This window comes from Sander lucioperca, chromosome 21 (genome assembly GCF_008315115.2).
Source record: "Sander lucioperca isolate FBNREF2018 chromosome 21, SLUC_FBN_1.2, whole genome shotgun sequence".
NCBI lineage: Eukaryota > Metazoa > Chordata > Actinopteri > Perciformes > Percidae > Sander > Sander lucioperca.
In genome coordinates, this window is record NC_050193.1 from 18,828,055 (window position 1) to 18,840,554 (window position 12,500).

The window sequence follows — 12,500 nt, forward strand, 5'->3', positions numbered from 1 at the left end:
ACTCTGTGTTCAGAAACGGGGGGAACGTGTTTACATGGCGGCGGAGAAACAGGGGTATTGCCTATATAATTGTTTCTTTCAACTGTGTCTAAACACAATGACTGCTGTCATACAGAAGTGTTCACTGACCTGGCTCACATGTCCAGACCCTCTTCCTCAGCTCTGCAGAGGAAGGTCTGGCTATTCCACACAGCAATCACCAATCACAATCATCATGGGTGAGACTAAGCTCCAGACGGAGCCACGGTGCCTCTGCTAAATAGTCTCAGGAAGGAACTTTTTTTGGTGGAACATGTGTACGTTCAAAAGTAGTTTTAGTCGTGCAACACACTGTAAACCCGAATGTTCAAAGTAATTAAATAGATTAAGTGGGGTATACTCAAAATTTTAGAAAAAGTTATACTAACTTAATTTTGTCAAGTTGGTGTAACATGTTCTTCATTTTTGAGTATTGTTAACTAATAATTTTTGATTAAATGGAACTATTTTGTGTATAAGTAAGCATAACTTAAAAACATAACTTAAGTGCAACTTAATAGAATTAAGTAATTACATACTAAGAATGATAAAGTCCTGTTATTTCTATTGTTTCAAATAGGGGTGATTTAAAAAAAAAACTTAATTTATATAGCACATGTTAAAATACAATAAAATCTCAAAGTGCTTCACCAAATAAGTAAAATTGATCATAATAAATAAATTGCAATCAGCAAATGGTCTGAAATGCATTAGACATTAGTGGAAGACAACATGTATTTATTTTATTTATTTTTTGTATTTTTAAAACAGTAACAATTTGATTGAGGCAAATGGTCTGAAATGCATTAGACATTAGTGGACGACAAAATGTATTTATTTTTTGCATTTTTATTGTCATCAATTTAATGTTGCTTATATATTTTTTATTTTTATTTAAGTGTTGAGCAGCTGCAGGGATCATTTTTTATGCCGAGTTAATCTCTGATTCAACCTGCGAAGCAGAAGGTGGTGCTAATATGCATACTACCTTCCTTACCGCTCTTTGGAAAAAAACAGAAGAAGAAAAGTTTGAAAAACGCAGCAAGGCGGGAAGCAACAGACAGTAGGCTTGCAGAAGTTACTACCTAAGCAGCAGCAATCAGCCTCACTGGACTTACTGTAAGTTTTGAATGTTAATATTCATTCACTTTTACTTCTTTTATACATTATACATTTTTACATGCGTTTGTCTCAGAGAGTGTAGAACTTCTCCAAGCCCCCGCCCTCCACTGGCTTATCACGGAAGTCTTGTAGGGATTGGCAACTTGTCAGATATAGGTTAGCTGCTAAAAAGCTAGCTAGCTAGCTAGCTAATTAGCGCGACCACTAACGTTACACACTCCAGCAGCACAGCTAGCGACCTACCACTACCAGACTCACTGAAGAATTTTACGACGGATGAATCTAGTAATCACACGCTCATTCCCCGCTTAAAGGTGGTGTTAGAAAATGAGTTGTTAGTAGAAGCACTAACAGACACCTCATATGCGATAGTTAGTTTTTTGTTGATGGAAACTTTCAATAGTGCACCGCTAAGGTCCAATATCATATTAAAAGAGCATAAACGAGCATAATGAGTCAAACTGAGTTCCTACACTGCAAGTCCGCGCTCCCTGTAGCTTCTAGGGACGCTCGTTTTAAATTCTGTGTGAGCAGACTGTCTGAGACACGGAGATTGCTGTTAACAGAACACGAGTCAACTGCCCGTGCTCGCCCACTTGTGTTGCGTCGGTTTTAAAACAAACGACCCTGCTGGAGGCAAGCTGCTTTTCATGACAAAGATGAATAAAGTAAAAACCCTTAACAGTAAAGCTTTGGTTTGTAGAAATGGCATTATTGTTGATTAAGCATGCAGTAAGGTTCAAGTGCTGCTGCTTTTCTTTACAGTAATGTTAATTTTGCTTGATGGCTTTAGTAACTTCACACTTTAGGGATCAAATGAAAAGATCATTAACAGGGAACATTTATAAGTATTTATAATTCGACACTCTTTGAATGCTTTTACTTGTTCAGTTTCAGATCAGTTTATGCCTTTGCATCTCTCTGTTCCAGTTTCAAAAAGTTAAGGAAGATAACTGGAGATGTGATAAAGATACCAGGTAATCCAATGAATCTCTCTCTCACACACACACACACACACACACACACACACACACACACCTCTAAATACCAGTAACTTAAATTGTTTTTTTTTCAGACAATGTTTTAGTGTGGTAACCCTAAATCATACACACTCCCACATACACATATCATTTGTTTATTCTACTTGCCTGTTTGATCAAAATAATGCTTTTTGCCGTATTCAAGTCAACAGTTCATGAATGTCTTCTGTTCACGAATATCATCTTCCTAATTGATATTTAACCTTTGGCACTGAACAGATCATATTTTACTTTGTATTTGCTTGCAAATATTGTTGAAGAAAGATGGTGGAGACCACATTCCCCCTATGCCGACAGACCATAGTGATATCCTGCCCACCAGTGAACGAGCTCATGGACCTCTGGCCTGGTCTCAAAATAGAGTCTGAGGTAATATGGATCAGCTCTCTCTTTTAAAGTGAAAATTGTGATTCTTACTCATTTGGCCGATATTTTTGCTTTATAAATGTGTGCTAGATTCTTCAAATTGGACTGTTTTTTTTAAGTGTTCTCCTCCTGCTGTTATTTCTATGCAGTTGTATGCAGAGTTCCAGCGGATTACAAATCAGAACCTGCCCAACACATGCTATGCTGAGCTTGACCGCCATCTTCCTCAACCGATGACCTTATTCAGACAGAAGGCATCAAAAACTGGGAAGACAGCAGATGCTCTGGCTAAAATTAAAAAAAAATCAATGATGAACAGGTAAATAGATTTTTACACATTTCATAGGTTGACCCAGTGGAACATTGAACAGGTTCAATGATTCAAATGAGCTTTGTGAATTTTGCAATTAGTCCACTTTATGTTTGCCATTTGTCTGATTGCATTAAAGATGTGAACAGGTTAGAAAGTGGTAAACTACCACCAAGGTTGCAGACCCTCAAGAATGGCTTAATGATGTAGAAACTCATCTGAAAAAAAGGCTGCAGGGTAAAGCATTATAAAAGGCTAGTTCAAAGTTATCTCCTTTTGTCTAAATAATGCCTCAAAAAGTTACTGCACTACTTTGCAGGTGTTCAGCCAATAGGCCCAAACTACACAATATGCCTTTGTTCTCATTAATATAATGCAAAAGTAACGCTAATGTTTTGTATGTTTTAATGTTTTTCTTAACCATTGTGGGCTGCACAAGATGACCCACATTTCACTGTGCATTTGATACTGGTTATGTAAAACATTTACATTTTAGAGTTTTAAGTGAAAATGTTCTTAAACAGTCTATAGAATTTTTGAAATTTCACCCAAATTGCTGCCCTGTTGCCTTACTCAGGAATTAACCAGGAAGCCAAAAGCAGTGTTTTTTTTTCTTTTATAGCTGTGGCAAACAATAATTTCATTTTGGTATTATTTATTATTGTTTTTGATTACTCCGATTATTTTCCTGACTATCTGATTAGTTGTCTGGTCAATATCAGAAATTTGTGATACATATTTATTTCCTAGGGCCTTAAAGCAACACGCCTACTTATTGGGGCTTATTCCCCGTATCCCCCAGAGTTCGATAAGTCCATACATACCCTTCTCATCTCCGTGCGTGTCGTAACTCTGTCTGATGCACCCACGCCTAGCTTAGCACAGATCCTGGAGGTAACCAGCTCCATGTATGCTCCTAATAAGTGACAAAATAACGCCAACATTTTCCTATTTACATGTTGTGATTTGTATAGTCACAGCGTGTACGAATAACAAGGTCACATGAGACACAGCCATCTTCTAACCGTATACAAACTGGGAACTATATTCTCAGAAGGCAAAGCACTGCTACTTGGGTGGAGTGATTTGCTTGCAGAACTCCAGGCGAACTCTCTGCTCCTCACCACGGGGCTTCTCAGGTGCAAATCACTCTGCCCAAGTAGCAGAAGTAGCAGTGCTTCACCCTTTCTGAGAATAGTTGTCAGTATGTATACGGTTAGAAGATGGCTGTTTCTCAGCAGCTAGCAGTGGGTGCGTCAGACACGCACGGAGATGAGAAGGGTATGTATGGACTTATCTAACTCTGGGGGATATGGGGAATAAGCTAAAGTCCCAATAAGTCGGTGTGTTCCTTAAGTGACCAGGAACACATTTGGAAGGCTAGAAGTTTTTCTTCTTAAAAATCTCTCAAATGTATTTATTTATTTATATACAATTTATTTAAGTATATTTTAAAATTATTTTTTTATTCTATTTATTTTAATTTATAAATGTTTATTTATTTTTGTATTTAATTTTAAATTTAACTGTTCAAAAGCGGACTTTCATGACTTTTAGATATATTAAGTTAGGTAAACTTAATGTAAGTGAGGCAATCAGTTGCCACAAAATTTTTAAGTTTTGAGTCACATGTTTTTAAGTAAACAAACTCAACATATTTGACTAATGTGTACTTAAAACAATGACAACACAAACTAATAAACATTGAGTTTGGTAAACATAAACTGGTGTGGTTGTGTACTTATTTTTTTAAAGTTCTGTGAACTTATTCCTGTGGTTTGTAAACTCAAAACTTTTAAGTCATAATAACTGAAAATAATTGAGCTGCCTTAACAGAAAACTGTAAGTCATATTAACTGCAAATATTTGAGTTGAGTTAAATGAGCACTTTTAATTTAACTGTTATCAAAAGGTACATGTAGCAATTCATCCAACCTTTTAAGTTCTGGAAAATTTTGACTTTTAAGTTAATCAACTTAAAAAAATTGTGGCAACTGATTGCCTCACATTTTTTGAGTTCTGGTAACTTATTCGGGTTTACAGTGCAGAAAACTCAGATAGGACAGATAGTCTAGCTAGCTGTCTGGATTTACCCTGCAGAGATCTGAGGAGCAGTTAACCATAGTCCTCACAAATCCACCAGAGGTTAGAACGCCAACACAAAGAAAGAGGAAGGGGACGCACATCCGGTGGATCTTCCGACGGCACTGGAGCAATCCCTTAAATGAATCATCGTGGAAATAGAATATCACTGACCTGGCTCGGGTCTGCAGAGACGCCCTCTCTGCTCCCGCTCCAGATCATCACACTTCCTGTTTCATGGAAAGGAGCTCCGACTGCAAAGTCTGAGACACAAAAAACGCCTTAGCTTTTTCTTCTTCAGCATTTTGTTACACTTTTTGTGTGCAACTTCTATTTCTTTTTGTTTCATTTGCTGTGATGCAAGCGATGAAATATCCTGGCAAGTTTTATTGTCAACACTTCAAAAGTCAGCCAACACAAAGCATGTACGCCCTAAATGTCAAACAAATTGCTCATTCAACCATACGTTTGAACTGAAGTAGACAGGAACGGTCCTAAACATTTCAACCAGTTAATATCTGCATCCTCACCCTGGAAGCCATCTTGGTTCAGGTCTCCGGCAGCGGTGACAGCCATACCGAACGCCGATCCGGCCGGTCCTCTCAGCACTGCGCTGGCCCGAGAATCAAACCGCCCTCCTGCGTTCATGTAAACATAAACCGCTCCGCCCGCCTCCTGCTGGCGATGGAAGTAAAAAGGAGCGCCCACCAACAGGTCGTTCCACCTTCAGGACACAGAAAACCACAAGTCTGTCTCCACAAATAAGCCCCGCCCCCACCGGAGAGGAAAACAACTCTTCGAGCCTGTCACTAAGCTAACGTTATACCTTACAGACATATAGTTAGTTAACGTTAGCTTGGTGTCTATCTATTGTCACTGCTGATTCCTCACGTCTGTTTCCACTTATGTCTTCATAAAAGCTTTTCGGGTTGGTAGCTTATAAAAACCTTCACACAATACAAGTCAATGGAGAGCAGAGAGTCCCCCTCCCCACCATTTCAGAGTATGGCGAGATGCCCTCTGTCTCTATGCAGGGTTATACTTCAAATTAGTGTGAAGACGTTTAATAACTAGGGGTGGGGGAAAACACTGATACAGCAAAATAACGCCGCTCTGTGTCAATCCTGTATCGATGCTGAGATGTTGGACTGTTGGAATACAAAAAGCAGACACAGGAAGTGACCTGTGAACCCTGCGTTACCCGTCGTTGTTGATGTCGGTGGTTGCCACGGCGTTGCCGAAGTACGAGCCCATCTGTTCCCCGCGCAGAGTCTGCTGAGTCATCAGTGTTTTGGAGCGCTTGGAGGCCAGCAGCACAGAGCCACGAGCATCTTCTTTACTGTCTTTAGGAGCTCCTGTTGAGCCAAACATCGGGACAGAAATCAGTACGGCAGCCAGACGTTCAAACAGAACAGGAAGGGGAGGAGTCGCTCACCTGTTACTATGGTTTCATCACCCTGAGAGAGGAGGCGGAGAGCCTGAGTCACCGAATACCCTGCAGGGACACACACACACACACACACACACACACACACACACACACACACACACACACAAAATGTCAAAAAGTTTTAGGAAAATGTCAAAATATTTCAGAAAAAGTGGGATGTACAGACAAATATCTTGGATTACTTTGATCCTGAAGAAAATGTTGTGATTTCTGGCTGTTTGTTCTGGATGTTTGATCAGAGATAAAGAAGTCTCTCTGAATGAACCTGTTTCACTGAGTTGTAAACGAGTAGCAGAGATTTAAAGGGACAGTTCACCTTTTAGAGGAGATGTGGAGATTTATCGGGACTACAGGTAAAAATGAGCATTTATGCTATAACCTGGCTCATTTACAGTCTGTACAGAAATGTTAGATTGTTCATTAATGTGCACTGTCCCGAATAAATTAAGAAAAAAAAAAAAAAATTAAAATAAAGGGACAGTTCACCTGTGTAAATGTTTCTGCGCTGCACATTGGGGAAGGAACTCCTCCGGGTATCAAAGACATCGTCTGGATTCATCCAAGAGACGTGGACATTTCCTACAACACATAGACACACACACACACACACACACACACACACACACACACACACACACATACACAGACACAGACACACATACACACACACAGACAGACACACACACACAGACACACATGCACACACACAGACACACAAACACACAGACACACACACACACACACACACGCACACAGACACACAAACACATACATCAGCAGACATCGGGAAATGCCTCAACAGACTGTCCATGTCCGGGTCTGTCAACGCTGTGTCTCAGCAAAGAAATGGAGAGACCGAGCAGCCCCCACTGTGGCCACTGGCTAATGTTAATCTTAACGATTGCTAACTCCACCCAACACTGGTTAGATATAATGAGACAAACTAAGTTGTCAGTCAGATGGCATGAACACTGTGCATTCCTACGCTGTGACAAGAGTGTGTAAATGTTAAAACATTAAGTTGTTACATTTTACTAATTTATGGTCTGTGTAATGTTGACATAGATCAACCAGAAGAAAAAGCCAGCTGTGTGTTGGCAGAGCGCGACCTACTGTACTGGAGGTAGAGTTACTCCGTCATTCTCCCCCGCTCATGTATACAGGGAGAACTGGCAGAACCCGGGTATTCACTGAACCGGGGTTAAACCACATCCCAGTTACTGCTGTGCATGTAAACAAACAAAGGTTTAAACAGAAGAACAAACAGAAGCTCACCTTGCCATTCATAGCTTCCAGGTGAGCCGACGATGACTTCATTCTGAGTGATGGAGGCAGAGATCCCCATGTTACACATGACCTCACCGCTGACATCACCCAGATGACTGAACACACACATGCACACACACACACACACACACACACACACAGACACAGACAACAGTCATTCTAACAGATATGCTAACAGTTTTGCTAACAAATATGCTAACAGATATAATACCTGCAGGGCTGGTCGAGGTTCTGCCAGTGTTGGTCCGTCTCGTTGTACTGAAGGTCATTTCCATGGAGATAACAGCGGCCAATCATGTGTCTGAGTTTAAACACTCCGTAGAGTTTAACAAAACGATGGCCGCACGCCTGCAAAGAGAGAGAGAGAGAGAGAGAGAGGAGACAGTAGGCTGGTTAGTTAGCGGGTTAGTTACTGTGAGAGTTTGATCAGCCAATGAGAAGTCAGACTCACCAGGACCCTCCCTCCAGGTCGGCCCTGACTGGCTACTGAGACGCCCAACCACATGTCTTCAATCAGGTCCTCAGACAAGTTCAGCTCTGCAACAGACAGTCAGAGATGCCAAACATTATTTATCTAAGATATTCATTTAGAAACACTGCAGTCCTGACTGAAGACTTGCCAGTTTAAACAACTTCCAGTGTTCCTCTGCACAGTAACAGTCCAGGGTTAACCCTAACCCTCCTCTACACAGTAACAGTCCAGGGTTAAACCTAACCCTCCTCTGCACAATAACAGTCCAGGGTTACACCTAACCCTCCTCTACACAGGAACAGTCCAGGGTTAAACCTAACCCTCCTCTGCACAATAACAGTCCAGGGTTACACCTAACCCTCCTCTACACAGGAACAGTCCAGGGTTAACCCTAACCCTCCTCTACACAGTACCAATCCAGGGTTAAACCTAACCCTCCTCTGCACAGTAACAGTCCAGGGTTAACCCTAACCCTCCCCTACACAGGAACAGTCCAGGGTTAACCTTAACCCGCCAGGCCATGTTTTAACTCTAAATATCCGTTGTGTTTCCCTGTAATCATTCACCGCTGTGAGTCACTGTCTGTGGTTGGTTCAGTCAGTTATCTAAACCCATAAATCAGGTGAAACGTTGTCGGTCGCTAACGGTTACGAGCAGACTCTGTAGTAAACGAGCCACTAACGTGCTAACCCGCTGACACGCTGACATATTTTGTGTTTTTATCTGAGCTGATCCAAAGAATACAGATACATATTTAAAGAAACTTTAAGAAGCCAACCTCAGGGAAATAAACTAATTATGTGCTGTCTGTGTTTTTCATTAAACTTTAAGTTGATTAGAAAATGCCTGTTGCCGTGGTTACCACAGATAAAAGCTCTTAGCTGTCACTTGTCACTGAGGGATGGCCTACCCATGATGCACCAGGAGAGAGATAACATCACACTATAAAGAGAGTCACCTGGGTCTATGAGCTTCATCCTGCTGCACTCTGATCGGTCGGTGGTGATCGGGCAGCTGAACACTCCTCCTGTCCGATTGGCTGGAACGTTAGGCTCCGCCTTCTCCCTGGGAGCTCCGACCAATAGGCTGTCAGGGAGAGACGGGAAATGGGGGGGAGAGAGAGAGACAAAATGGGTGACAAAAATGTTGAAAAAAGTGACTAAAAGTTTAAAAAAATTGGAACATTGGTTTGGACTGAAATGTTAATATGAATTCTACAATTTAGTTTTTTCCTGTTATCTTTTGTCTTGGGTGTTGGTAGTTTGGATCTCTTCCAACACTAGACTGGGTCTGTCTGTCTGTCTGTCTGTCTGTCTGTCTCTACGTTCTGTGGTGTGAGTCAATCCAACTTTGTTCCCAAATGTTGTTTATTATTATATATATAATTTAGTATATTATTGGCTTTAAAGCCATTGGATGGAAACATTCACATCAATGATTTTACAACTTCAGATCATTTGATTGACAGGTGGAGGTAAACTTAGCTAGGGTTGCCTGGGAGTTTATTTCTTAATTTGTCCTTCTCCCTGGGATTAATGAAGAGACGTCTGAAGGACTCAGACAGACACACACAGAGGACTCGGCTGTCTCCTCTAACATCTCCATTTATAACGCTCAGTCCTGACAAAGCAATGTGATTGGACAACAGGCTGACAGACAGTATGACATCACTGGGACTATAGAGACACAGCATATTTAAGTCTGTGTTTGGAGATAACATCTCTGTCTCACCGTCAGTAATCTGATTACTTTCCCTTGTAACACAGTTGAAATGGAGTCCAAACTGCTGTGTGTCTGTGTGTGTGTGTGTGTGTGTGTGTGTGTGTGTGTGTGGACAGGAAATGAGTCTCAAAGAGTAAGAGATCAGTCTGCCAGCTGAACACACATCAGCTGATCCAGGCCTCTGTGTGACCTTTTTGAGCTCTCAGGTGTGTTAGCGTGCTGATGATGTAACTTCCTGTCAGACATGTTTTTTTTGACGTTGAAAAAAGCAGCTCCGCCAACCGTCTCAAACACATTTAAAACCTGCGAAAGGTTTCATTATTGATTCTGTTCAGCCAATCACTGAGGGGGAGGCACTGGTGACCCCTGAACTCCCCGAGGAAACTACTTTACTGTGCGTGTGTGCATGCGTGCGTGTGTGTGGTCCATTAGCAGCCAATCCAATCAGAGGACATAAAGAGACGGTTGTCATGGAGACTGCACAGACAGACAGCTGGGTGACCTGTGAGCGACCCTCAGACTGACAGAAACAGACGTCTGTAAATGACTCCTGTCACTGGTCGCTCCAATAACATTTGGAAAGTCTACGATCCAATCATTCTCCAGGTTCATCTCACACACACACACACACACACACACACAGGTTTGTGGCACTATCTTTGTGGGGACCCGTCATTGACATAATGCATTCCCTAGCCCCTTACCCTAACCTTAACCATCACCACTAAATGCCTAACCTTAACCCTTACCCTCACCCTAACCATAACCTAATTCTAACCCTAATCCTAAAACGTAAGTAGCACTTACTTGTAATTTGCCTTGGTTGATGGTTTCTACATAAACATATTAAACATTCATATAAAAATAATTTAACTGCTTTAAAGACGCCAACCTTTCTTTGAAAACCAACAGTTGTTAAAGGACTCCTGGAGTCTCTTCAAGACTCCTGAATCCTAACACATTATTAACACTGCAGGGCATTCACCTGACCCTGTGTGGGTGTCTCTGTGTGTGTGTGTGTGTGTGTGTGTGTGTGTGTGTGTGTGTGTGTGTGTGTGTGTGTGTGTGTGTGTGTATGTATGTGTATGTGTGTTCTTATATACTCTATTCGTGGGGTCCAAAAACCGGGAGTCCAGTATACTTGTGGGGTTGTGACAGCTTTGTGGGGCCAAATGCTGGACCCCACAAGGTTAAAGGTCTGTTTGAGGGTTAAGACTCTGTTTTAGGATTAGGGTTAGAATTAGGTTATGGTTAGGGTGAGGGTAAGGGTTAAGGTTAGGCATTTAGTGGTGATGGTTAAGGTTAGGGTAAGGGGCTAGGGAATGCATTATGTCAATGACGGGTCCCCACAAAGATAGTGCCACAAACCTGTGTGTGTGTGTGTGTGTGTGTGTGTGTGTGTCTGTGTGAATTCCTCCTGTGTAACAGGGTTAAAGTATTTTCCTCATGCTACACATTATTTCACTGCAGCAGACAGATGCTGAAGCTTGTTTTGTTTTAAAATGATCATATTGTTAGAGTTTTTTACAAACAAACAAAACTCACAACCAATGATCAAAATACACTTATTTCAAAACTCTAACACTTTTTTCAATTGCTTGGATACAATACACATGAACCTAATATCATTTGTTCATTTAACAAAGATCACCTGTTCAATATGACACAACCTAACATCAAAGTACTACTATTTCAAAAAGCAATTCACACATTACATTTCAGATGATTGTCTATTCATTTCATTACAATGATCTAACTATCAATCTGTACAACTACTCAACATGATAAGTACCTGTTGCATTACTCTTAATATGTAGTTGTATGGAAACGGACAAACAATATTCCATGTTTAGATCATGACAGTTTGAAGATAACCAGATTCATTGTCACCAGTTAGTGTGGAGCATGAACCAATTAGACTACATGATCTGTGGATGTAATATTTCCTCATCATTCTTTACTGTAATGTACTACTGGTTATCAGACACTGTTACTATGCTCCCATGTACCACCTTTAAGACTATTCACAGTATTGACAGTACTGCACTGTATGCATGCAGGCCCTTGGAATTGCTTATCCAATTCTGCCAACTCATTACTGATGATTGAGGTATATACTTTATATATACTTTATATATAAAGTACTGTTTATATATATACTGTTTATATATATATATATATATATATATATATATATATATATATATATAATCAACTCATTGATATATATTCTTAATCAACTTACCTGGATACTGTAAATAAAGGTTAAATACAGTAAATATATATATATATATATATATATATATATATATATATATATTCATACCACATTGGTCTGTAGTATTCTCTCTACTACTGCAGTACTTTTACAGGGATGTATTTACATGTAGTACCATAATGAAACTTGTATCACCTATTTTGTACTACAGTATTTAATGATTGTAAAACGATGACCCAGTGAAACTATGGGTAGCTTGTGTGTGGGTGATCTAAAGTAACGTTTCAATGGTATTTCATAATAAATTAGTTTTTTGAACCAACGATTGTGCAAGTGCAAGATTTCTTTAAAGATATGAATGCACAATGTAATGTTTTGAACATTGGACAGCCTGTTACAAGTGATGACCGTTG

At 40.4% G+C, this 12,500-nt stretch overlaps 1 protein-coding gene across 3 annotated transcripts in view; it reads right to left on the reverse strand.

The window, feature by feature from the left end:
• LOC116055140 (integrin alpha-3-like) overlaps positions 1-12,500 on the reverse strand; it is a 61,428-nt gene that overhangs the window by 48,044 nt on the left and 884 nt on the right. For all 3 annotated transcript variants that reach the window (XM_035997061.1, XM_035997062.1, XM_035997063.1), the window contains exons 3-11: positions 9,106-9,233; positions 8,127-8,212; positions 7,887-8,023; positions 7,664-7,770; positions 6,875-6,967; positions 6,374-6,433; positions 6,140-6,293; positions 5,469-5,662; positions 5,113-5,201 (exon numbers count right to left, since the gene is read on the reverse strand). In XM_035997061.1, coding sequence (XP_035852954.1) covers positions 5,113-5,201; positions 5,469-5,662; positions 6,140-6,293; positions 6,374-6,433; positions 6,875-6,967; positions 7,664-7,770; positions 7,887-8,023; positions 8,127-8,212; positions 9,106-9,233 — 1,048 coding nt within the window. The remainder of the gene's footprint in view (positions 1-5,112; positions 5,202-5,468; positions 5,663-6,139; positions 6,294-6,373; positions 6,434-6,874; positions 6,968-7,663; positions 7,771-7,886; positions 8,024-8,126; positions 8,213-9,105; positions 9,234-12,500) is intronic.